The sequence below is a fragment of the Cornus florida genome, unplaced genomic scaffold (assembly GCF_030987335.1).
Source record: "Cornus florida cultivar Cherokee Brave unplaced genomic scaffold, ASM3098733v1 CherokeeBrave_3.0.0_Hap2_Chr02, whole genome shotgun sequence".
NCBI classification, from domain to species: domain Eukaryota; kingdom Viridiplantae; phylum Streptophyta; class Magnoliopsida; order Cornales; family Cornaceae; genus Cornus; species Cornus florida.
The window spans coordinates 85,469,846-85,493,321 of NW_026775572.1; the positions used below are offsets into that span (position 1 = coordinate 85,469,846).

At 35.9% G+C, this 23,476-nt stretch overlaps 1 protein-coding gene across 1 annotated transcript; it reads right to left on the bottom strand.

Moving 5' to 3' along the window:
* Positions 1-1,021: 1,021 nt before the first annotated feature.
* LOC132296494 (glucan endo-1,3-beta-glucosidase-like) lies at positions 1,022-21,253 on the bottom strand. Its single transcript, XM_059794693.1, has 5 exons — positions 21,187-21,253; positions 12,882-13,015; positions 3,323-3,470; positions 2,613-3,010; positions 1,022-1,864 (listed from the first exon to the last, which is right to left on the bottom strand). Exons 1-5 carry the CDS (start codon positions 21,251-21,253, stop codon positions 1,301-1,303), a joined length of 1,311 nt encoding a protein of 436 aa, XP_059650676.1. The 3' UTR covers positions 1,022-1,300.
* Positions 21,254-23,476: the final 2,223 nt, after the last annotated feature.

A 23,476-nucleotide genomic window follows, 5' to 3' on the forward strand; every position in this document is an offset into this window, starting at 1 on the left:
GTAAATCCTTGTATGATTATAGATTATAGTCATTTCGGAGATGTATGCACATTTGATACCACATACAAAGTTATCCACGGAACCGGCCCTTTGGGTTGTTTTTTGGCCTTAATCATCTCTGTCAAACGGTTATTTTTGGAGCCGCCAAACTTATTATTATAATTCTTATAATGAGTGTGGATTCATTGTTAAGCATTTGTGTTCCAACAACTCCAACATTAGCTTCCTGGTACTACCATGGTATTGACCTTAAAGATCTCACACATTGGTAAGTTAAAGTGAACAATATTAAAACTTGAGTCCACTAAACCCCTCAGGATTAAGAGCCTAATAAATTTAGTATATAAGAAGTACACCAAAATAATGATAGTAATTTGTATGTGTGTGATCTTATTGTGATCCAGTTAATTAATGTACTCTAAGCATACTAGTTAACACACTGATTTAGAGTCAACTATCCCAATTATTAAGACAAATCATTCTATCTCATAGAAGTCAAGTGTGTTACAATCTTACTGATAAAAGTATCCTGCAAACAATGCCAAGGTATAATAAACCCAATGCATAAATATTATATTTAATAATAAATCACATTTATTAACAAAAAATTAAATATTAAAAATAAATAATTGACTTTTAGAACACATAATCCAAATAGCATTAGCATCATTCTTCTCGTTTTCCTTGTGCAACCATTATTCTCTTTCTGATTATCATATTTAGTATAGCCATTCTCAACTAATTACCACAAATCAAGAGAGAGAAACAACGTTCTCGTTTTAACACTCCAAAATTAATAATCTTCACCTTTGAGAACAACTGATTGCCATTATTTCTACCTTAGCCCCAACAACATTATCATCATTTCCAGTTCATCGTTGACTGTTAGCCACAACATTAGCATCATTTCCAGTTCATCGTTGACTGTTAGCCAAAACATTAGCATCATTTCCAGTTCATCGTTGACTGTTAGCCTTTTGAATATTTAAAATAAAATACCACGAAGGATAAAGACAGCATGTGTAAAATTAAAATGTCTCTTTTATTAATTTTTGCTCCTCCATACAAATCTTATATTACATAGCTTCCTTAAATAAACAAACAGAAAGACGAAAATTAATTGATAAGATAGAATAGAGATCACAGGCATGCCTTACCCAAGACATTCTCTTTCCAGGTAAACAATGTTCAAGCTATATAAGCACAAGCCATTCTTATTCATCGATACATATGTATATATATATATATAATTTAGCTCGCTACTTTAAATTTTCCTTCATTTTTCATATTCATCAGTATTTTAACTGAAAGCAATTTGGTATTTAGGCTGCTTATTAGGACTGAACAGGCCAAAATGTTTCTCCGTTTCCTTCCCAGGCTTTTGGTTCTCGTCAAACATGGCGAACAAGAAGGTTTGTATAGCCCTGTCTGGCTTCTTTGGAGTCCCACCCTTGACATGATTAATCAAATTTCTGTAGTAAGTGCTTGCATTCTCCACACTTGCTGCAGTGCCAGCCTCAGACGGCCAGCCACTCTCCGACACCACAATCTCCAAATTATGTCCACCTACCTTCTCAACGGCAGTGTACATGGCATCCAACAATGCATCAAAAAGGTTTTGATATCCTAATGAACCGTCGGTTACAACTACTCCTGGTGCAGTAAATAAGGCATAAGGAAGCTGAATGTCTTGGGGTTTATCAATATAGGCAAAGTAAGGGTATATGTTGGCAAGTAATGGGGCAGTATTGCTAGCAAGGAAGCTGATGATTGGCTCCATGAATGACCTTGCGTTGTCTTGGAATGCCCCATTTGATGGAGGGTAAGAGGTGCCCAAAAGTCCGGAGTACGTTGCTGTCGAAACCTGTGGGAAAACAGACTTGATTTTAGTATCCAGTCTTTTCAAGTTTTTGGTATCCATGATAGATGCGTATGGATTAAAGATAAGAATAATGATAATTGGTCCAAAAGTCGGATGTATCCGATTGTTTGAATATTGATAAGTAGTCCGAAAGTCATATATTGATTGTTTTATGTAAGTGGGGATAACATCACCTTAAATATGATAATATCATCATGACATCATTTTTACTTACATAATTTTAGTTGGATGTGTCCGACTCTATCTTATACAATATTGGATAAGACAAAATTGTTTCAAGCACCCACATAACCGGAAGTGCCCCTTGTTTCCAAGAGAAGATTGACGGGTTATTCACAATTCATTTGATGGTGAGAGGTGAAATGAAAGCTAAGCAGGTCATTCTAAAAATTCCACCATGGAAAAGTAGAGATAGAAAATGGTGGAAGTAATATACAACCAAAAGACAATGGAAATTAGGATTACTAAAAGTGATGTCAGTGAAGTAATAAGAGTAATTGAGCATTTATACGTAATTGGTCAGATAAAAGTCTTTGAAGCTATATAATTATGCCCTCTAATTATTGGGCACTTAGAATTCAATTTATGTGAGAGAGGTGGTCGCTTCTATCATATGATCATGACATGATGTGATGAAACTTATAACTCCTCACATAATTTGAATTCGGTAACTACCAAATTCGATCACTACTCTTTTATCAAAGTAGTATTAGACCAAAGCCAACAAAACCTTGATTTGGTCTTGTAGTCCGGCTGCTACAATCGCACTGTGGACGTTTTTCATGGCGGGGAGAACGAACGGAACATACTGAGCATTTTCAGTGTTGGGATCTACTTCATTTCCCACAGAAATGTATCGGAACTTTACATCGGGAGAGTAAGCTTGTACATTCATCTGGACCCATTGAGTTGCAGCTGAAGCATCGGATGCAAGCTCTTGAAGTTTCCCGTTCGGAACATCGAGAATGAGTTCTATGTTGGATCCTCTGAGTGCCTGCAGAGTTGCTTGGTTTGGATCGTATATTCGCATCCTTCCAATGCCATTGGATTTGTATAAGTCCACAGTTTCCTGCTCCGATGGCAAATTGTTGCCAAGTCGTCCATTGCAAACACCTATGGATTGTGCACCTGCATGTGTATGGAGTTTATTAATTGGAGAAAACACATTATAACCAACATTGTATAAGCTAGAGGAAAATTGTAAGTAGAGATTAAAAAATAAATAAATAAATGGTTAGCACAAGCATGACCATATATGTATATATGTACTCTATCTCTCGTGTGTGTTAATATTACGCCATGCAACGTGGCCTATATCACAAGGCTCGGTATCCTAAATTAGGGTGTACTACAATCACACTTGGGTTACATAAATGATGTTAACATGAATCCTAAGAAGTTGCATAATTGCGAGAAAATTAGTAACTATGAATTGTGCACCTGCATTGTGTATGATAGGCAACAATACGCCAAGTAGTAGTAATTCATAGAAAATAGCCATTGAGATCGAAGAGATGAAGAAGTAATTATAACCAATTTTGCTATTTTCTTTAAATGCAAGATGTATAATATTGCATATTCTTCGTTCCTTTTATAGAGGCTAGTAGCTGAGAAATTTGGCATTAAAAACGGGTCAAGTATGATAGTGGGTCGAAATCAATCAAAACCGGTCAAGTACGCAGTGAATCCAATTAAATTTGCTAGTTAATGTTAAAACTTAAAAGTCTTCATGTGTATATTTTCCTATTTGAAAAGTCTTCAATGTGACTTCTGCCAAACATTTTTAAGTGCCCAACATATTTAAATGCTCTGACCAATTCCTAATACGACCTATGTTTCTCTCAACTAGTCATATTGGGAAAGACCTTGACCCCGCCCAAAATTGCTTTACATTGTAATTAAATTAAGTGAATTTGTGAGATGAGTTATAAATTGTATAAGAAGTCGATTAATTGGTTAATTCATCTCTACAAAAAAGAGTTGGGCAAAATACGTATTAAAATTTTTCAAATTTAATGCGTCAATTCGGTACTGCCAAACATAGTATCATATATTTTTGTAAAGGACTTGTAAATTATCTAATCTGCTTTATTTTCCATTAGAAAATGGACCCAAAAAAAAAAAATAAAAGATATATGCCCTAGATAACATGAAATGTTTATGTCATATAATGATCAATTATCCTTTTATGTGGACTAAATTTATTCTAGGAGTAAAATATCTAGGGTGGTCCATTTTCAGGATTCAAAGAGAGAGAAAGAAGTCCAAGTCTTTCAATAGCGTATCTTAATGTGTAAAAGACTTGCATCCCTCTCCACACTCCAAGACATGTTGTATCATTTAATATCAATGAAGAAATTATATTACTATGATAATAGTAATATAATAAGGTAGATAGCAATTATATTACTATGATAATAGTTGAATGACAAAAATGAAGTGAAGGGGTATTTAATTCCCAATTTTCATTCTTTGTGCACAATTACCGTTTTTCTAAGTTATTTCCATAAATTTGTTAACACTGGTACCCAACCATAACTAATACGAAGCAAAAGTTATTATTAATAAGTTTCAATCACAACAGGTATTTGGTGTGCTCGGTGCACCATGTACCGAATACATTAAAACCATTCAAGCACTACACACACGAGAATAGACGATTCAGATGGTGCACCGGGCACACTGAATATATTATCCTACAACATAATATTTTTTTCTTCCTCATTCTTATTTTGGTTTTCATGTCATGTGGAAAAAATTGAGACCTTGTTTCAACGCCCAAATATATATTGGCCAGAAAAATTATCCTTTTAGTGACTCCAAATGGGGGGCGTTGGAAAGTTGGCTCAATTCCGACCACCACTAATGGGGTCGGAAATACATTACTCACAAAAATTCCCATCCCTTTATTTTTTCCCTATTTCTGCTCTTTCTTTCCATCGCAAGGGGGCAGAAACCATAAATTTTATAGCTTAAATTTGTTTTTTTGATTGCTAAGGGGGCGTTGGAAAAATATAAGCGACACCATACGTTCCCTGGTTCTATGTTTTTTTTTTACTCAAACATCGTTTGTACTTCACCCAAACGTTGCCTTGTGCCTTGATTGGGTCGCCATTGAGCCCTATATATATATATATATATATATATATATATATATATATATATATATTTCACAAGATTCTTCAATTCACTTCAGCTCATCGCGTTTGCGTTCTCATAATATATTTCGATTATTTGCGATCTCTTAGCCCGGGGGAGGGAGATGCCCCCCCCCCCCCCCCCCCAAAAAAAATAAAAAATCATAATATTTGTTAATAAACAAATTATTATTTTGTTAATAAATACCATATATTGGTCCCAAAGTTTATAAAAAAAATTCAACGGCCCCCCAAAATTTTAAAAATTTTGTTAATAGCCCTTACAAATTGTTATTTTGTAAATAAATCCCATATTTGGCCCCCCAATTTTTTTATAAAAAAAAAACTATTTGCTGGCCTCAACTATAATAAGTTTGGAAATAAGTATAACTTATATATTTTCAAAATTCATAGTAATTTTAATTAAACCTTTTTAGCCTTATCTATGTTTTTTCAAAACTCAGATTAATTTTAACCAACCGTGTTTAGTCTTATCTAAGTTCGTAGTTCTTAATGCAACACGTAATTATTATATATATTTGCATTTGCATATATACATATATATATACACACAAACATTTATAATATTGATTATATATGATATTCAATAAAGATACATGAACCTTTCTTGTTAAAAAATTAAATATCTAAAATTAACAAAAATGTGTGTAACAACATTTTTAGGTGCCATTTGTTAAAAATAAAAATTGTATTTATTTGTATAGGTTATTAAAGTACTTATTTATTTTTTTCCTAATAATCGCTTTCTATAAAAACTTGCCAGATTTTGTTTAATTAAATTAGTACAATTTTTTTTTACTAATCTTTCGTCAAGATGATAATGATAAACCTTGAAGTGCAATTAAAATACTCATTTTTTTTTTTCAAAAATTGAAACAGTTACTTGAGAAAAATTAATTTTTAATAATATTTTTTTTACACCAATTCTCTTTGCATTTTTACATCTCTATTTATTTAGATTTTATTTTCTAATACTCTGGATTACATTTTCCTCCATATATAATTATATGTATAGGCACTGAGACTAATTTTGTATACATACATATATAAATTATATTATAATTGATTTTTAAAATTTTCAAATTTCGGTTCCCCCAAACCAGAATCCTGGCTCCATCTCTGTGCCCTCTTCATAACTGAATTTAGTTTCGGAACGGTGTGTTTGTACTATTAAATGGATGTGATATCTCTTTTCAAATTTAATAAATGCTTTATATATAAATGTTATGTATTAGTTCAATTCGGTATTAGAATTGGTTTTGTCCACTTTACTACACAAGTAATTTATATGTATGTTATGATGTTCATGTTACAGGAAAATATAAACCGCAAAAAATTGTGTCATCATAAATGGTTGATATTTGGTGATAACTGATGAACTCTATATCAATGAAGAGATAAGTTCCATCAATAATAAGTTGAGACTATTGTGAGAGTCGTCGCATATAATTTAAGCATAAGAGAAGTATAAATTCTTGTATTGATTAATGATTACTTCTATTTACTCAGCGGGGTCTATGGGTCTAATATATAGTACTTTGGGTAATTATTAATTAGTAGCTTGTTTCAAAATTTGCATCGATACTATTACAGTTATTTTGACTCAGAATTTTTTTTTATCACAACCGAATTCGGAGGGCTCTGCGTGTTTTTCATAATTTTTTTTTTTTTTTCTTTAATTGGTACTCACACACACTTATCTCTTTTGAGACTTGAATCCCTGACCTCCCTTTGAGAAGTAAGAAGCTGATATCGCTAGACCACTAACCCGTTGGTCATATAATTTAATTCATAAATACATTATTTTATCAAATAAATATTTTATGTGATCAAATACAAAATAATCAAGGTGTCAAAACAAATAAATTAATAAAGCTATCGAATTATTGACATTTATTTATCTAATAGTTAATTAAGCATTGACAGGTCTTCAACCAAAGATTCGATTGGAGTGTAATTAATTTCATTTAATGAAGCTAAGATTAATCAATTAATTAATTAATTGAGTCCATGGTTTAATGGGCTGGTGTGAATTATTAATTCATTGAATCCAAAAGGTTAGTAAGCCCAATGTATCCTCACCACTAACCCAACTAAATGTCTTAAGCCCATGAAATTGGAGATAACAAAAGTGTAAGTTGAGATTGATATTTCCAAGACACTTGTATATATATAAGTGGGTGTAGTAGAAAGTATGTGATCTTAAGTATATACCATGAATCTTTATACACAAGAACCAGGGTTTGCTCACATCTCAAAATAAGTTCCTACCAACCTAAGGCTTGAAGATGGCATTTAAAAAAAGGAAAAAGAAAAAGGAGTAAGAGCAATCTTAGTAGAGAGTTTTCATAAGAGCGAACATTCACTTGCGGATTGAAATTTGAGAATTTCTCGAGTCTTTTAGACTTCGTTTGTTTAGATGAAATCAATTAGAAAAGAAAGGAAAGAGAAAATTTTTAAATTTTTTTAGAGTTTAGATAGATGGAAATTGAATTGTAATAGAAAATATAGTTTCCGCATTAGACTATTTCTTCCAAAACTTTTCTCACACAAAATATGGGGAAATAATATTTTCTCGTGAAAATTGTTTCTTTTTATTTGAAGTTCCTATTTTATCCAACAACTGAATCATATTAAATAATTAACTTTTTTATTTTCTAATTGAGTTTCTTTTCTAATAAGTTTCAAAGAGGCAAGTTCTATAACAATTTCTATTTTAGTGGACTTCTGGAAAACAACTTCTCTTTAAACATGTTCTCTTGCAAAATACTATTTGGACGATTTTTTTTTTTTGGGATTCCAAGCATTGTATAAGATATATTATACACCTCTATTATATATAGAGAGAAAAATATTCTGTACTCTTGTTGAAAGCCTATCAGTCCATGAGCCCAAATTTTTTAAATTTTTTTTTTATTTTTATTTTTAAACTTCCTTATTTATCTTAAATGAATAGATAGTTTTACAACTTCTACTTCTACGGTACTTCTACGGTTTTGCCTAAGAAGTCTTGAAGTATTGTTTTAATTTAAATAATATAAATAATTATATTATTAAAATTTAATAATTTATCATTTTATTAAAACTTTGATAAAAATAGACATCATCAAACACAAATTTATTTATTTTTTTAGTATTTGAAATCATAAGGGTAATTTTGGTATGCACAATTACTTTCTTTTCATTTTCATGCTATCCAAACTAATAAACTAATATTTTCATATAATTTCCCTAAATAAATTTTCATGTTAACCAAATACTTATCAGAAAATAACTTTTCTTTTCATTCATTTCACTTTTCTTTCATTTTCTATTTCTTTTTTTTTCTTGTTTATTTTTATCTAACCAAACGGAGCCTTGGTGAAAATTCTAAGAGAGAACATAATCTTGGTTTGAAAGATGAGACTTTCTCTAGTCTCTTGGCTCTAATCTCAATATATATGTATAACATTTTTAAGTGCCCAACATATTTAAATGCTCTGACCAATTCCTAATAGGACCTAAGTTTCTCTCAACTAGTCATATTGGGAAAGTCCTTGACGAATGACAAATTTTTTTTTTTTCACCTTGAGGAATGATTCCGCGGTTAATAAGGATGACCTAAGTAGACAAATTTTGTTTTATTGAATTATTCTATTCATAATAATTACATATTTCAAATATGATTGTCTATTTAATATAATATATTTTGTGTCACTGTAATCACAACACTAATTATAAACAAATTATAAATTGTTATCATGTTGCGTTTTTAGAGCAATGAATGGGTGCTTTTGATTTAAAATTGAAGAAAACTTAGTTTAGAGTTTTAACTAAATTTCTTTAATTTTAAATCCAAGAAGCTGATTAGATACACCTAAACATAGCAACATGCAAGTCTCATTGAAATTGCATTACATTGTAATTAAATTAAGTGAATTTGTGAGATGAGTTATAAATTGTATAAGAAGTCGGTTAATTGGTTAATTCACCTCTAGAAAAAAAGAGTTGGGCAAAATATGTATTAAATTTTTTCTAATCTAATGAGTCAATTCGGTACTTCCAAACATACCATCATATGGTTTTGTAAAGGACTTGTAAATTATCCAATTTGCTTTATTTTCCATTAGAAAATGGACCCAAGAAAAAAAAAAAAAAAAAGAAGAAGAAGAAGAAGAAGAAGAGAGATATATATGCCCTAGATAACATGAAATGTTTATGTCATATATTGATTAATTATCCTTTTATGTGGACTAAATTTATTCTAGGAGTAAAATATCTAGGGTGGTCCATTTTCAGGATTCAAAGAGGGAGAAAGAAGTCCAAGTCTTTCAATAGCACAACTTAATGTGTAAAAGACTAACGTCCCTCTCCACACTGCAATACATGTTGTATCATTTAACATCAATGAAGAAGACGAAGAAAAACAAGAAATTTTTGTAAGCATGCCACCGTTTAAGTCAGAAGTCATTGAAAGGAAATTTTACTATGTCAAACGTGTTCTGCTTCTTTCTGTTTTGTTTTTCACTGTAAGAATTTTTACATCACCATACATGCTTTTAGGGTGGCCCTAAGACTCAAAATTTTGAGAGGTCCTAGGCGAATTCTCACATTTAAGACCCTTCACACATAAAGTTTCACATGCAAAAGAAATTAAAATAAAAAAATTATAGACGATGAGTACATAAAATATATTCACACAATGTTTTCAATTTCAACAAGTAATATATTCAACCAAAATTTAGCACACAACAATATAATTGTGTTCATCGTCAATAAATAATTGTGCGCATATGTAGTGTCATGAGACAACTAACTAATAATTATAAATTTATCACCACTAACAAATAATTGTGTGCCAGTACAGTTTGCATATAACAACCAACCAATAATAATAAATTTATCACCACCAATAAATAGTGTACATATTCAATATTATCAGAAAATATAAATCAAAGAGTAATTTAGAAGAAGAAAAAAAAAAAAAAAAGAATAATTAGATGAAGAACGTTTACCATGACATTGATTTTTAAGTTTCGACTATACCACTTCCTATCTGTCTTCATGCAATAAAATTCAATTTGTTGTTAATCATACTAAGATATATTCGACAATATTTCATGAAATATATTATAAGTACTTAACAACAAAGTAGAAAAAGAAGCATCATGGTGTGGCATAATATATATAATTTTTCCATCTTTCTTCTTCTTTATGGAGTGTCCGGTCGACGGGGTGAATGGTTGTGCTCCGATGGTGTTGGTAATCTCCACAATGTGGACTACTTTTGGTATGCCATTGGTTTTTCTTTTTTTACTTTTTTTTTCATCTAATTCAATGAATTGTTTTTTTGGAAAGGCTAATTCAATTAATTGTTTCTTCTTTTTTTTAAGTTGAATCAATTAATTGTTTCTTTGGTTGTTAGTCTAATTATTATTTATTTATTTAGTTGAATAACAACGTAGTATATGTCAAATTTATATAATTTGATAACTGTATTTGTTTTAACTAATATGTATTATATTCCATATTAGTAATTAGTGTCACAAGTGACCAAAAAAAAAATTAGTGTCACACTGTCACATTAACATTACATGCTACTATCTTGTTTTTTCTTCCTGTTGTTATTGATCAATTATTACTGAATTTTGTATAAGTCTGTTGGGCTCAAGTGTGACTTTTCAAGCTTTGGGCCTTAGTAGTTTTATTTTTCATGAAGTCTTAGTAAAATTGGGCCAAATCAGAGGCCCTAGGCGACCGCCTTAGTCACCAGCCCTCTATGTGTTTCTCTTAACAACAATGCAAAAGAACAAATTTTGTCTTAAAACACTTTTATGAAAATAACACCACCACCAAACAGGACCTTAATTATTTTTTTTCCTGAATGGGGTATTTTTTTTTTCTTTTCTTTTTATATAAACAAAAAGGAGTACAATTACAACTGGGAGATCAATCTCCAGCAGAAACAAAAAAATGGACTAAGTCCAATTACAGAGCACAACAAAGAAAACCTAAACAGACTAAAAAACCAAGTTTCCAGCTGCTTGATAATTCTTGTCACAAAAACATAAGAGAGCATGTGTCATGGCCTTCCAATCCAAATAAAACCTGTCAACCTGATGCACAGCCAGGCTTCTTTAGCAACTTGAGTGCCACTTTCTCAGAAACATCATAAAGAAGGAGAGAAATCAATCAATAAATCCTCTAATCTAATATTGAGGTATGCTAGAACATCCCAAATAATAGATTGAACAACAAATTGAGAACTATCTTTACAGCCTTGATGCACGACCTTAATTTTGGACAACTGTTTGGTGGGACAATTAGTTTGTTTCAAGATCATTATTTTAACATAGTTTTTCTTGATTTCACCAAATAAGGTAGGTAGCAATTATATTACTATGATAATAGTTGAATGACGAACATGAAGTGAAAGAGTATTTAATTCCCAATTTTCATTCTTTGCGTACAATAACCGTTTTTCTAAGTCATTTTTATAAATCTGTTAACACTAGTACCCAACTATAACTAATATGAAGCAAAAGTCATTATTAATAAGTTCCAATCACAAGAGGTATTCGGTGTGTCTGGTGCACCATGCACCGGACATATTAGAACCATTCATGCATTGCACGCACGGGAATGGACGGTTTTGATGGTGCACCGGGCACACATAATATATTATCCCGCAACATAATGTGGAAGAAATTGAGATCGACCCTGTTCGGACGCCCAGATATTGGCCAGAAAAATTATCCTTTTAGTGACTCCAAATGGTGGGTGTAGACACTAAAAATTTAGTGGGCTTTGGTTTTGACAAATTGACCCATTATGGGCTTAATGTTTAATTAAGTTATTTAATTGGCCCAAGCTTGGTCCATTTAAATTATTTAATTAGCCCAACACAGATGGTTAAATAAACAGATAATTATTCCTAATAAAATATATTTGGAATAATTATTTTTTAGGATAATTATCATAATATAACCGGTCCGGCCCAGTTATAATTTTATCCTTATCAGGAGATGACACGTGTCATCATCCTATCAACCCAAGAAGCCTATAAATAGAGGCCTGGAGGAAGAATGAGGGACACACAAATTCAGAGACCAGAAATCCAGAGACTCAGAAGGTCCAGAAATTGAGAGAATCAGAAATCCAGAGGGCCAAAAATCCCGAACCTGAAGGCGAAGAACACCAAGCACATCCAAAGTCGTGCCGTTCTTCACCAAATTCAACAAATTCTCTTCTCTCTGAAGACGAAGAACAACAAGCACATCCAAAGACGTGCCGTTCTTCCTCAAATTCAACAAAGGACACAAATTCAGAATTCAGAAGTCTAGAAATTCAGGTACACAAATTCAGAGTCCATAAATCCAGAGATTCAGAATTCAGAAGTCCAGAGACTCAGAAGTCAGAGACACAAATTCAGAATCCAAACCCAAAAGCGAAGAACATCAAGCACATCCAACAACGTGCCGTTCTTCATTAAATCCCACGATGATCAACAACAAGCACATCCAACGACGTGCCGTTTTTCATCAAATTCCAAGGTGATTCAAGAAGAAGCTCGTGCAGCACTTGGATCCAACCAACCAAAAAGGAGATCGAATTAGAGGACCATTCTTTTTGTAAAAGATATCACAAAGGATTGTACTCCAAATTCACAAATTAATAAAATTTTTATTTTGCCCATATTTTGTTTCTTATTATTCAGATTACAAAATTTGTGTGTACAAATTTCTGGCACACCCGGTGGGACATCTTCTGCCTCTCATCTCTTTCTCCTATATCAAATTCTCAACAAATTCATCGTCAGATTCTATGACTTCCAATAAGATTCAAACAAAGAGCAAGAATACCACCAAAGATATCGCGGTCATGACGGACAACATCAATACCATCACAAAAGGTGGCAAGAAGGTTACAACTTCGTCAAGTGGTACAAACACCTCTGCAAGTTCAATTATGTGGAGCATGGTCAAATCATCCGTTCCTGCCAAAAGACAACACGATGCGATGAAAGTCAATTCTGCCAAATCTGTTAAAGTAACAACTCAAACTCATACCGCCTTCACCTTGCTGGGGGCAAGGAGGAAGGTTCCTACAACCTTAAAGGTTGCTCCAGTCACAAGTTCAAGTTCCACCTCGCTGGGGGCAAGGAGGAAGGTTCCTACAACCTCAAAGGTTGCTCCAGTCACAAGTTCAAGGCTAGTCCACCCAAGGCCAAAGATTTTTTCTGACTCCATCACTATGCCAGTCATGATGACAAGTACTACCTCGTATGAAGAGCAATTGACGACTATGGCCCATGCAATTGAAAGATTACAACACTCTCTCAAGGAGCAAGATCTGAAATTTGAAAGATTACATACATGATTTAATTATGTATTTGATGTTGGTTATATGTTTAAATCATGATTTTAAATTTGTATTAGATTCATGAATTTATGTTCTCAATATTAAATGATATTGTCAGAGCGTGTAACGAATCGCACACTGAAGATTTGACATGTGATTTTATTATAGCATGTAACGAATCACACTCTGAAGATTCGACATTTGTCATGCAATAGTAGTTATGGACTTAGAGTATGTGTTGTGTGTTTCCAAAAATTTAATTGTGCATGGTAGATGGTTAATATCTTGTATATACATGTTGATATATATATATACGTTGTTGCATAATTTATTGATTCTGAAAACTTGGGACGTCATTGTATAACTACAGTCTGGTGCGCACATAGGGAGGTTACTTGTGGGCTAGTAACCCTAAAGTAACCATGTTGTCGGTCTGATCTGGCGTGATGTCCTAGTATCCTCCTTGTTTGATTTCGCATTTTATTTCAAATTGATTACTAGATGATGTTATAACTTGGTGTTCCTTATTTGATTTCCCGTTTTTAGTTTCAAGATGTTAAACTTTGAGAAATCATGCTTTATGCATGGTATTGGGAGTTCAATATTGGTTAAATTGCATCGATATTGTGATTTGTGTTTTATTGTTCTAATATAGCCTAGAATGATTCCTTAGACTCATTTAGAACATGGACATTTGGTGGTATGAACCATATTAGTTGATTTTGCATTTCAGATTTCAAGTTGATGGTTTTGAGAATCTATATCTTGTTGTTTTGTATAACATGCTTTTATATTGTTTAAATTTCATAAATGATGTAATTTATGCTAGAAAAGATCTAAGGTAGCTTAGGATGCTCCTTAAGTCTCACCTTTGACATAAACGCTAGGTGGCATGACCCTTTTGAATTGTTTTGCATTAATGTGATAACCTTGTAAAATGTTATGTCTATGCATGCTCATTCCCTACGAGTAACTTGTTTACTCACCCTAAAGTTATCGGGCTGTTTTCAGGTACGGAGCCTTGGTTTGGGATGGACAATATCCCTAGGTTATTTTGTCGAATTGAAGTTCTTTTAAGTATATTCTTGTTCACATGCAAGTGTTAGCATGTTTGAGTTTTACATTGAAGTTGTAATACATAATTAGGTAAAAAATGTCATTTTTGCCTTGAACTTGTAATATGTGCCTAAGCACACTTTTTGACACTAATTCTATGTTTGTGATATGTGGCCAAGGGCCAAACTTCTTTTGAAATCCATGTATATTCATAAATGTTTTAATTTGCCTTAAATGGAAATAATATGAAAAACTAGGGTTTTAATATGTCATTTTTGCACTAGAGTGTGCATTGTGTATGAAATTCATCATTTAGCATTCATTTACCATATATAAGGTGTGGGTAAGGGCCAAACACCATTTTGTTTTAAGGTTTACATTTTAGTTTCATATATTGCATTTTTAGGCTAACATAGGAAAATCCGAGCCTTTAAGGGTTCATTTTCAAATCGGGTGGTGCAAAGTGTGCACGAGCACTTCCACTAGGACTCATTTATTATGTATGACATGTGGCCAAGGGCTAAATGATCTTTTGAATGCATTTAGGTCTATTTGTTGCAAGTTTTCTCTTTAAATGACATTTTATGCGAAATTGTGGTTTGATAGGTCATATTTTGCATTGGGGGTATTTTGGGGCCACAGACCATTTGGACACGTCTTAAATCTGATTTTACGTTTACGTGCATGTTTACATCTCACAAAACTCTTAAGTTTTGACTTTGGAACTATTTTTGGGTGACTTATAAATTTTTATGCAAAATTCATGCATTGGGATATGATTTAAAGTTTCCTTTTGATTTAGCATGTTATGGATGCTTGTATGAAGTTAGGGAATGTTTATCAACTTGTTTCGGGGCATATGGTATGACGGCCCTGGTTTTTAGGCCAGTGCGTCCTATGTTAAACCAAATGACAATCAAATAATGATTCAAGACTACAGAAGCTAAAGTGAAATATGGTCTCTAGAGATGTACATCATTCATAAGACACAAAGATAGCTTCCTAAGAAGTCCCAAGACACAATGGAAGCAAGAAGAGAACAAAGACTTTAAAATCCTATAAGAAATGGACCAAGGGTATTATGGTCATTTCACCCAGAATTGAATGCTACCAGGTACACCATTGAAAACACAATGAAAAATTAATGAATTTAGACTCAAGAATCACCTAATTCGGAGTCCGGACGGAAAAGATATGAATTTAAGGAAGAAGCATTCTCCGATTTGGAGATTTCAGGAACCTATCTCACTAAAACAGTCATAACATTCAGTACGATTGGAATTTTTGAGTTTCTTGGTTTCAATGGAAAGCTAACTTCAAGCTCTTGAGTTTAGGCTCAAGAATTACCTAATTTGGATTAGAAATGAATGAGTTATGGCCCTCTGAAGTTGACCCAAAAGTTCTGTCCGAGATGCTAGAAATGAACCATGCATCAGGGAGGATCAGTCGGCTGAACCTCCATCATCAGCGGACTGAAAGTCAATCGTTAGCCGGCTGAACCCCAATCATCAGCCGGCTGATAGCTCATTTTTTTCTAAAATGGCTACTGGAATGCTACGAGACCATCATCAGTCGACCGATGATTGCCATTAACCAACCGATGGACCCTGCTGCTGCCACAAACTCTGCTGCAACTCACTGTGATCCAAGGGAAGGATGCTAGGATCAATTCTAAGGTTTTGTATGCTTCCCAAATGATTCAAACATGCTTCAAAACATCTTTGAACCTTAATTGAACAACCATTGCATGCTAAGTTGCAAGAAAATCTTGAATGATGCTCAATGTATGAGTTTTTGCTTAAATTCTCATAAATCATCCATAAATAACTCAAAAGTTGGAATCAATGTATTTTTCAATATATGAACATGCACGCATATGTAAAATGATGTTTCAAACGCGCTAGAATGGCCTACGGCCTCATGGCATATTATATGCAAAATTTGACCCTTCAATGGATGAGTTTTCACATACTTCATAAACATAGTATGAAAATTAAGTAGCATACATAGCTTAAAGTATCTTTGGCCCTTGGCCTCATTACAATAAACATATATAGAGTAGCAAAGGTGTACTTAAGTACACATTACATGACCTGAACATTAAATACAAGTTTTTAACATAGTAAGCAAAATGGAACAAGATATGCTAACATGTGCATATTCTAACATAGCAAAAAAAAAAAATACTCCAAGTAGTCTAGCAAGTCTAAGATTGTTGTGCATCCCACGTTATGGCTTCCTTACCTGAAAAACACCCAGTAACTTAGGGGTAAGTAAACAAGTTTACTCATAGGGAATGCATGGGTTTATCTTTGTACCAAGTTTGCAATCCAATACAATTTAATTCATGTTATCAAGTGACAATAGAACTTTCAACATAACACAATGAGATGTAAATTCACAAAGTTAACAACTTGGAATTTTAATGCGAAATCAAGCCAAAGTGGATACTTGGATATTGCTCGGATTAAAACCGTACTCTTGAGATCACTTTAGGGCTATTAACCCATGGGTACCTTCCCCTAGTGCGCACTATAGTTGTAAAGGGACAATCCCCCGTACTAGAACCAAGTCCTAGCCTAGTCATGTTCTTGATAATATCGCAAGTTTCCAAAATCAATAAGTAGAGCAACAAGTCATGATATGTGATAAAGCACAATGAGTTCCATGGATTACATGACTAAATCACTAGTTTAACATGGTAGAAATTAAGTAGACCAACTAGGTAATTTCTCTAGATTTCAAGAATTGTCCAAATTATTCCAATTTAATATATGACATGGAGTAATTCATGGCCATGCTTTATATCAAGTCACAAATGAATTACAAGCATGGTATAATTAATTTGAATTTAAATCAACATAAATCAATTAGTCCTCTAGCTTTAAAAGCTCATTTAAATCATGCCAATTTAATACACAACAAAGATCAAGTCATGGTCATGCCATTTATCAAGTCTAAAGTGAATTTCATACGAGTTACAATTAGTCATTTATTTCTTATTTCCATACAAGACATGTAGATAACTTGGATATCACTATAAGAACAATTAAATTACTTGAAAGATAAATAATAACACCCCCTACCTCACAAGAGGATTGTTCCTCTTGAATCCAAGGAAAGCAAAGGAATCTTAAGTTTTCCTTCTAGGGTTATAAAGATGATGATGAGGCAAGGCTTTTGTATTCCAAGCTCAATGATCTAAGGCAAATGGAAGGGCACCAAAATGAAGCTTTAAACCATGACTCAAGCTTGCTCTAATGGTGGTCAAGTTAGGGTTTGAGAGGAAAAGATGAAATATGCAAGAAGAAATACAAACCTTAAGTTAAATAAGGTGGTGGGCTTCTCCACTCACTAGGTGCTCTTGCACTACCTCTCACACACACACTTGTAAGACTTAACCTTGTGCTTACACTTGTCATGAATCCAAGGTGTCTCCCTATACTAAATCCCTAGCCTACACTTGTCATGAATCTAAGTCAACATGTACTCCAATCCTAGGCCAAAAAATGGGTGAATATCTACCCTCCATGTGTTAAGGGATAATGGCTCCAAGTGGTTTCACAATCGAGCCAACAAGTGGCACCTTAGGAATATGACACTTGTCATATTTTTGGAAATTGCAAAAAAATCCTTTTTGAAAATATCTTTCAAATTAAATTACAAAATGGTCCCTAAGACGAAAAATAATTACTTTACTTAATTACAAAAAACCCCCCCAAGTTTAAGGAAATTACCAAAAGTTATGCATTTATGCTCTTTACAAGGGAAGTGAACATTTAACATACTTTTCTACAAAAATGCAAATGTAGATATCCTAGAATTCTAATATTATGGATGTATGCAAAGACGGAGTCAAATCCAAGCACAAAAAGTGGGATTATGCAAGGAAAAATGAAAAATGGCAAAAGGACGAAATAGGGAAAAGACGAAAAAAAAAAGAAATTGCCGAAAATGAAAAGAAAGGGAAATGATCGGGTCATTACAACCTACCCTCCTTAAAAGAGATTTTGTCCCCGAAATCGTGTTGTACCTGAAAGAGAAAACAAATGGGGGCACCGAGAGCGAACCTCCTGCTCGAGCTCCCTGGTAGCCTCCTTAATGCCGTGGTGTCTCCATAAGACCTTAACCAATAGAATGGTCTTGGTCCGCAAGACCTGCTCCAGTGAATCAAGAATCTGGACTGGACCCTCCTCGTCGGTCGCGTCCTCATCAACCACCACATCTGTCCACCATAGAACAGGTGATGGGTCCGGCTCATACTTCCTTAACTTAGAAACATGAAAGACGTCGTGAACCCTATCTAGGTCTAGCGGTAACGCCAAACGATAAGCAACCTCACCGACGCGCTCCAAAATCTCAAATGGTCCAATGAACCTAGGAGACAACTTGCCAGTCTGTCTAAATCTCGGAAGTCCCTTCCATGGAGAAATCTTGAGAAAGACATGGTCTCCTATCTCAAAAGACAAGGATTGCCTCCGTCTGTCAGCGTAACTCTTCTGTCTGCTCTGTGCGGTAGCCAACCGTTGCCGAATCAACTTGATTTTCTCCGTAGTCTCAATAACAATGTCGGGACCCAAGGCAATGGTATCACCGACCTCGGTCCAACAAACTGGAGATCTGTAAGGTCTGCCATACAACGCCTTAAAAGGTGCCATGCCAATACTGGTCTGGTAACTGTTGTTGTAGGCAAACTCAACCAAGGGTAAGTAGTCCTCCTAACTACCCCCAAAATCCAAGATACAAGCCCGTAACATATCCTCTAATATCTGAATGGTGCGCTCCGACTGGCCATCAGTCTAAAAATGGAATGATGTGCTGAAATGAAGCCCTGTATCAAGAGTCTCCTGAAAACTCTGCCAAAAGTGAAATGTGAACTACGGATCCCTATCTAAAACAATGGATATTGGAACCCCGTGAAGCCTGATGATCTACCTCACATACAGTCCACTCAATCTCTCTGCACTGTCAGTCACTGCCATAGGCAAGAAGTGGGCCGTCTTAGTCAACCTATCAACTATGACCCAAAGTGCATCATTCCCCGCCTGAGACCTTGGAAGTCCCATCATGAAGTCCATAGTAATATGCTCCCATTTCCACTCAACTACTGGTAATGGTTGCAACAATCCCACCGGTCGCTGATGCTCTGCCTTCACTTACTAACAAGTAAGGTATCGAGCCACAAACTGTGAGACATCCCGTTTCATGCCTTGCCACCAAAACTGTCACCGCAGATTGTGATACATTTTCGTACCACCAGGATGAACTGCGAGCCAAAAGTGGTAAAATTCTTGAAGAACGTCCTCACGACAAGATAAGGGAACAAACATCATCCCCTTGTATCTGAGATTACCGTCTGAATGTAAGGTCCAACCCTCTACATCCTCACCGCCTGAAATCCGAGCATGGATGGCCTTTATCTCCCCATCCTCCAATTGTGCCTTAATAATTCTGCTAGCAAGTGTCGGTTGAGCCACAAGACTAAACAAAATAGCCGGTGAAACATCCTCATAACACTATAAACCAAGATCCACAAGCTCTTCTAGCATCTTCTATCTGTGAATGGAAATGCTAGTAAGAGTCCCCCGTGACTTCCTACTCAATGCGTCGGCTACTACATTGGCCTTACCCGGATGGTACTGCAACTCAAAGTCATAATCCTCCATAAACTCAACCCATCTGCGCTGTCTCAAGTTCAAATCCTTCTGAGAGAAGAGATACTTGAGACTCTTGTGATCGGAGAAAATCTCAAACTTCTCCCCGTACAAATAGTGTCTCCACCCTTTCAGGGCAAAGATAACTGCTGCCAACTCCAAATCATGTGTCGGATAGTTTAACTCATGAGTCTTCAACTATCGAGACCCATAAGCAACCACCCGCTCTGTCTGCATCAAGACGCAACCCAAACCTTCCCGTGAAGCATCACAAAAGATCACATAACCCAAACCACATTCAGGAATGATCAAAACTGGAGTCGATGTTAACCTGACCTTCAACTCCTAAAAAGCAAACTCACATGCCTCGTTCCATACAAACTTGACCCCCTTACGGGTAAGTCGAGTCATAGGTGCTGTTAAACGAGAGAAATCCCGAACAAATCTCCTGTAGTAGCTGGCTAGGCCAAGAAAACTCCAAATCTCAAACACTGTCTTCGGATGCTCCCAATTCATCACCGACTTAATCTTTGATGGATCCACTGTAACTCCGCCCCCTGACACAACATGTCCAAGGAACTTTATTTCCGATAGCCAAAATTCGCATTTCTCGAACTTGGCGTACAACTAATTATCCCAAAGGATCTGCAATACTGTCCTCAAATGGTACTCATGCTCCTCCCTCGAAGCTGAGTACACAAGAATGTCATCAACGAACACCACCACAAACCTATCAAGATAGTCACTAAATACACGGTTCATCAAATCCATGAAAGCTGTTGGAGCATTGGTCAAACCAAATGGTATCACCAGGAACTCATAATGGCCATACCGTGTGCGGAAAGTGGTCTTGGATACATCCTCATCCTTAACCCTCAACTGATAGAACCCGATCTCAGATCAATCTTCGAAAAGCACGTCGCTCCTTTCAACTGATCAAACAAGTCATCAATCCTAGGCAAAGGATACCTATTCTTGATCGTAGCGTGATTCAACTTGCGATAATCGATGCAAAGTCTCAAAGACCCATCCTTCTTCTTCGCAAAAAGAACCGGTGCTCACCAGGGTGAAGCACTAGGACGAATAAAGCCCTTACCTTTCAAATCATCCAGTTGAGCCTTCAGCTCATCAAGCTCTGCCAGTGCCATGCGGTACGGTGCCATAGAGATAGGGGCAGTACCGGGAATGACATCAATGGCAAAGACAACCTCCCGAAGAGGAGGGAGTTCTGTCAACTCCTCCGGGAAGACATCCAGAAACTTATCTACAACTGCTGGAAAAACATGGCCTGAACAACTGTCCTCATCGGCTAATAGACTAGCAAAATAGGACCTATGGCGACTCTAATCACTGATACTGAAAACCATCGCCGGGTGGGAATCGCTCCGATCTCCCACAAAATGGAAATAATCGCCCTTAGGAGTGCAAACGGACACCCTCCCGCTGAAGTAATCAATCGTAGCCCGAAAGAAGGATAACCAATCCATCTCAAGAATGATGTCAAAGCCCGCCATGTCAAGAACAATAAAATCGAACTCTAAAGTCCGTCCAGCTATCTCGATAGCACAAACCTGACAAACACGGTCCAAAGATACTAGACCCCCAACTGGTGTGTCAACACAAAGGAAACCATCCCGCTGCATGACCTCCAGACCCAAAGAATGTGCAAATGATGCAGATATGAATGAATGTGATGCACCTGTGTCAACAAGAACTCTAGCCCAAGAACTAAAAGCTGGAAAGATACCTCGAATTATAGAACTCCCAGCGGAGGTATTGGCCTGTGGCAATGCATAGACTCGTCCCTGAGCCCCTGACTATTGAGAACTGCCCTGCTGAGCTGATTAATGTCCGAAACCAGTAGGTGTAGGGTTCCTAACCTGATACGAACTGATCGGTGCAACCGGCTATGGTGCTTGAGGCACTCTGAAACCTGACTGTGTAACTGTCGACTTTACCGATGTGGCCTGTGGACCTGCGCCACTCTGTACCTTACTCCGTGGATGAGGGAAATCCTTCCTTATGTGACCTGTCTGCTTACAATAGTTGCAAGTCCCTTGAAACCCCTTCATCGAAGCTGTAGGCTTACTAGCCTGTGACTGACTGGCCTGTGGCTGAAGTTGTGGGCAGCAAGGCTTGATATGCCCCGACTGCTGACAATGGTGGCAAATCACTCCCCGGGCTGACCTTGAAGATACTGGAACTGTAGATGCAGACCTAGTTTGTTGTGACTATCCCTGAGTATGTGAACTGTCCCCGGCCTTAGCCTTTTTCCACAGTCCGCCAGTAGATACTGATGAAGCCTCTCCACGAGACTGCTTATACAATCCCTTGATCCTATTCTGATCTCGGTCCTCTGCCTACCATCATATCTCTCTGGACCACCTCTCCGTAGGTCCTCAAATCCAATACTGAAATCCGTGGCCTGATATCAAGATGTAACCCATCCTAAAACTTCTTTGCCCTGAGCTCATCGGTAGCTACTATCTCCGGTGCATAGCGGGAAAGAGAAGTGAAGCATGTCTCATACTCAATGACACTCATCATGCCCTGATAGAGACCTGTGAACTGCACTCTCATATCCTACTTCATAGCCCTCGGAAAGAAGCAGTCGAAGAACAATGTCCTGAACTCCTCCCAAGTCATCACCTCCACATCGTGGATATTGGTCATAGACCTCCACCAGATATCAGCATCTCCCATGAACATAGAGGCTGTCAAGGAGATCCTAAATCGGTCTGTGGGTACTCCCATGCTATCAAGCCTGCGTACTATGAGATCAAAACATGCCTCCGAAACAAGCGGATCCATACTTCCTACAAACTGGTCGTCTTAACCCACTGTAACTTCATAAAGTAGTCCAATGCCTTATTAGCAACTGGTGCCGGTGCTGGTACCGGTACTAGAATCAGCATCCCTGTCATCTGTTGATGAAACATCTGCTGAATGGACTCTGACATCCCCAAAGCCACTCCCTGTGCAATTTGCTCCTCATAAGTCGGAGCTCGTGGTGGATTAGGACCCATGCCACGAACTGGAATCCTAGGCTTCTCTAGACCCCTTGTAAACTCGGTGTCGTCCACCTGCTCCTCAACGCCCTGACGCAAAGACTCCCCACGTGTGACAACCATGATGCTAAACATATGCAATGAAAGAGGTCAACAATAACACAAGTTATTATAACCGAATGCAACTCGTACGATGAAAGTAAGAAACACGAAGCAAGATGAGGTATGTGACATATGGTCATGATAAAGTAATCAAAGAAGGCTGTTTAAACAGTTAAGCACTTAAGCAATATGTCAAACAAGGATGCTTCTTAAACATATAAGCATACAAGCATAGAGACATATCATAATAACAAATATGTCACTAAGAAAAATGTA

Bases quoted from the DNA above. Each gene is read 5' to 3' on its own strand.
- LOC132296494 (XM_059794693.1), bottom strand. From the start codon at position 21,253: ATGGCACCGTACCGCATGGCACTGGCAGAGCTTGATGAGCTGAAGGCT. The intron at 3,011-3,322 runs GTGCACAATTCA...ATACACATGCAG, and splicing joins GCCTATCATACACAATGCAG to GTGCACAATCCATAGGTGTT. The intron at 1,865-2,612 runs GTTTTGTTGGCT...GTTTTCCCACAG, and splicing joins GACTACAAGACCAAATCAAG to GTTTCGACAGCAACGTACTC.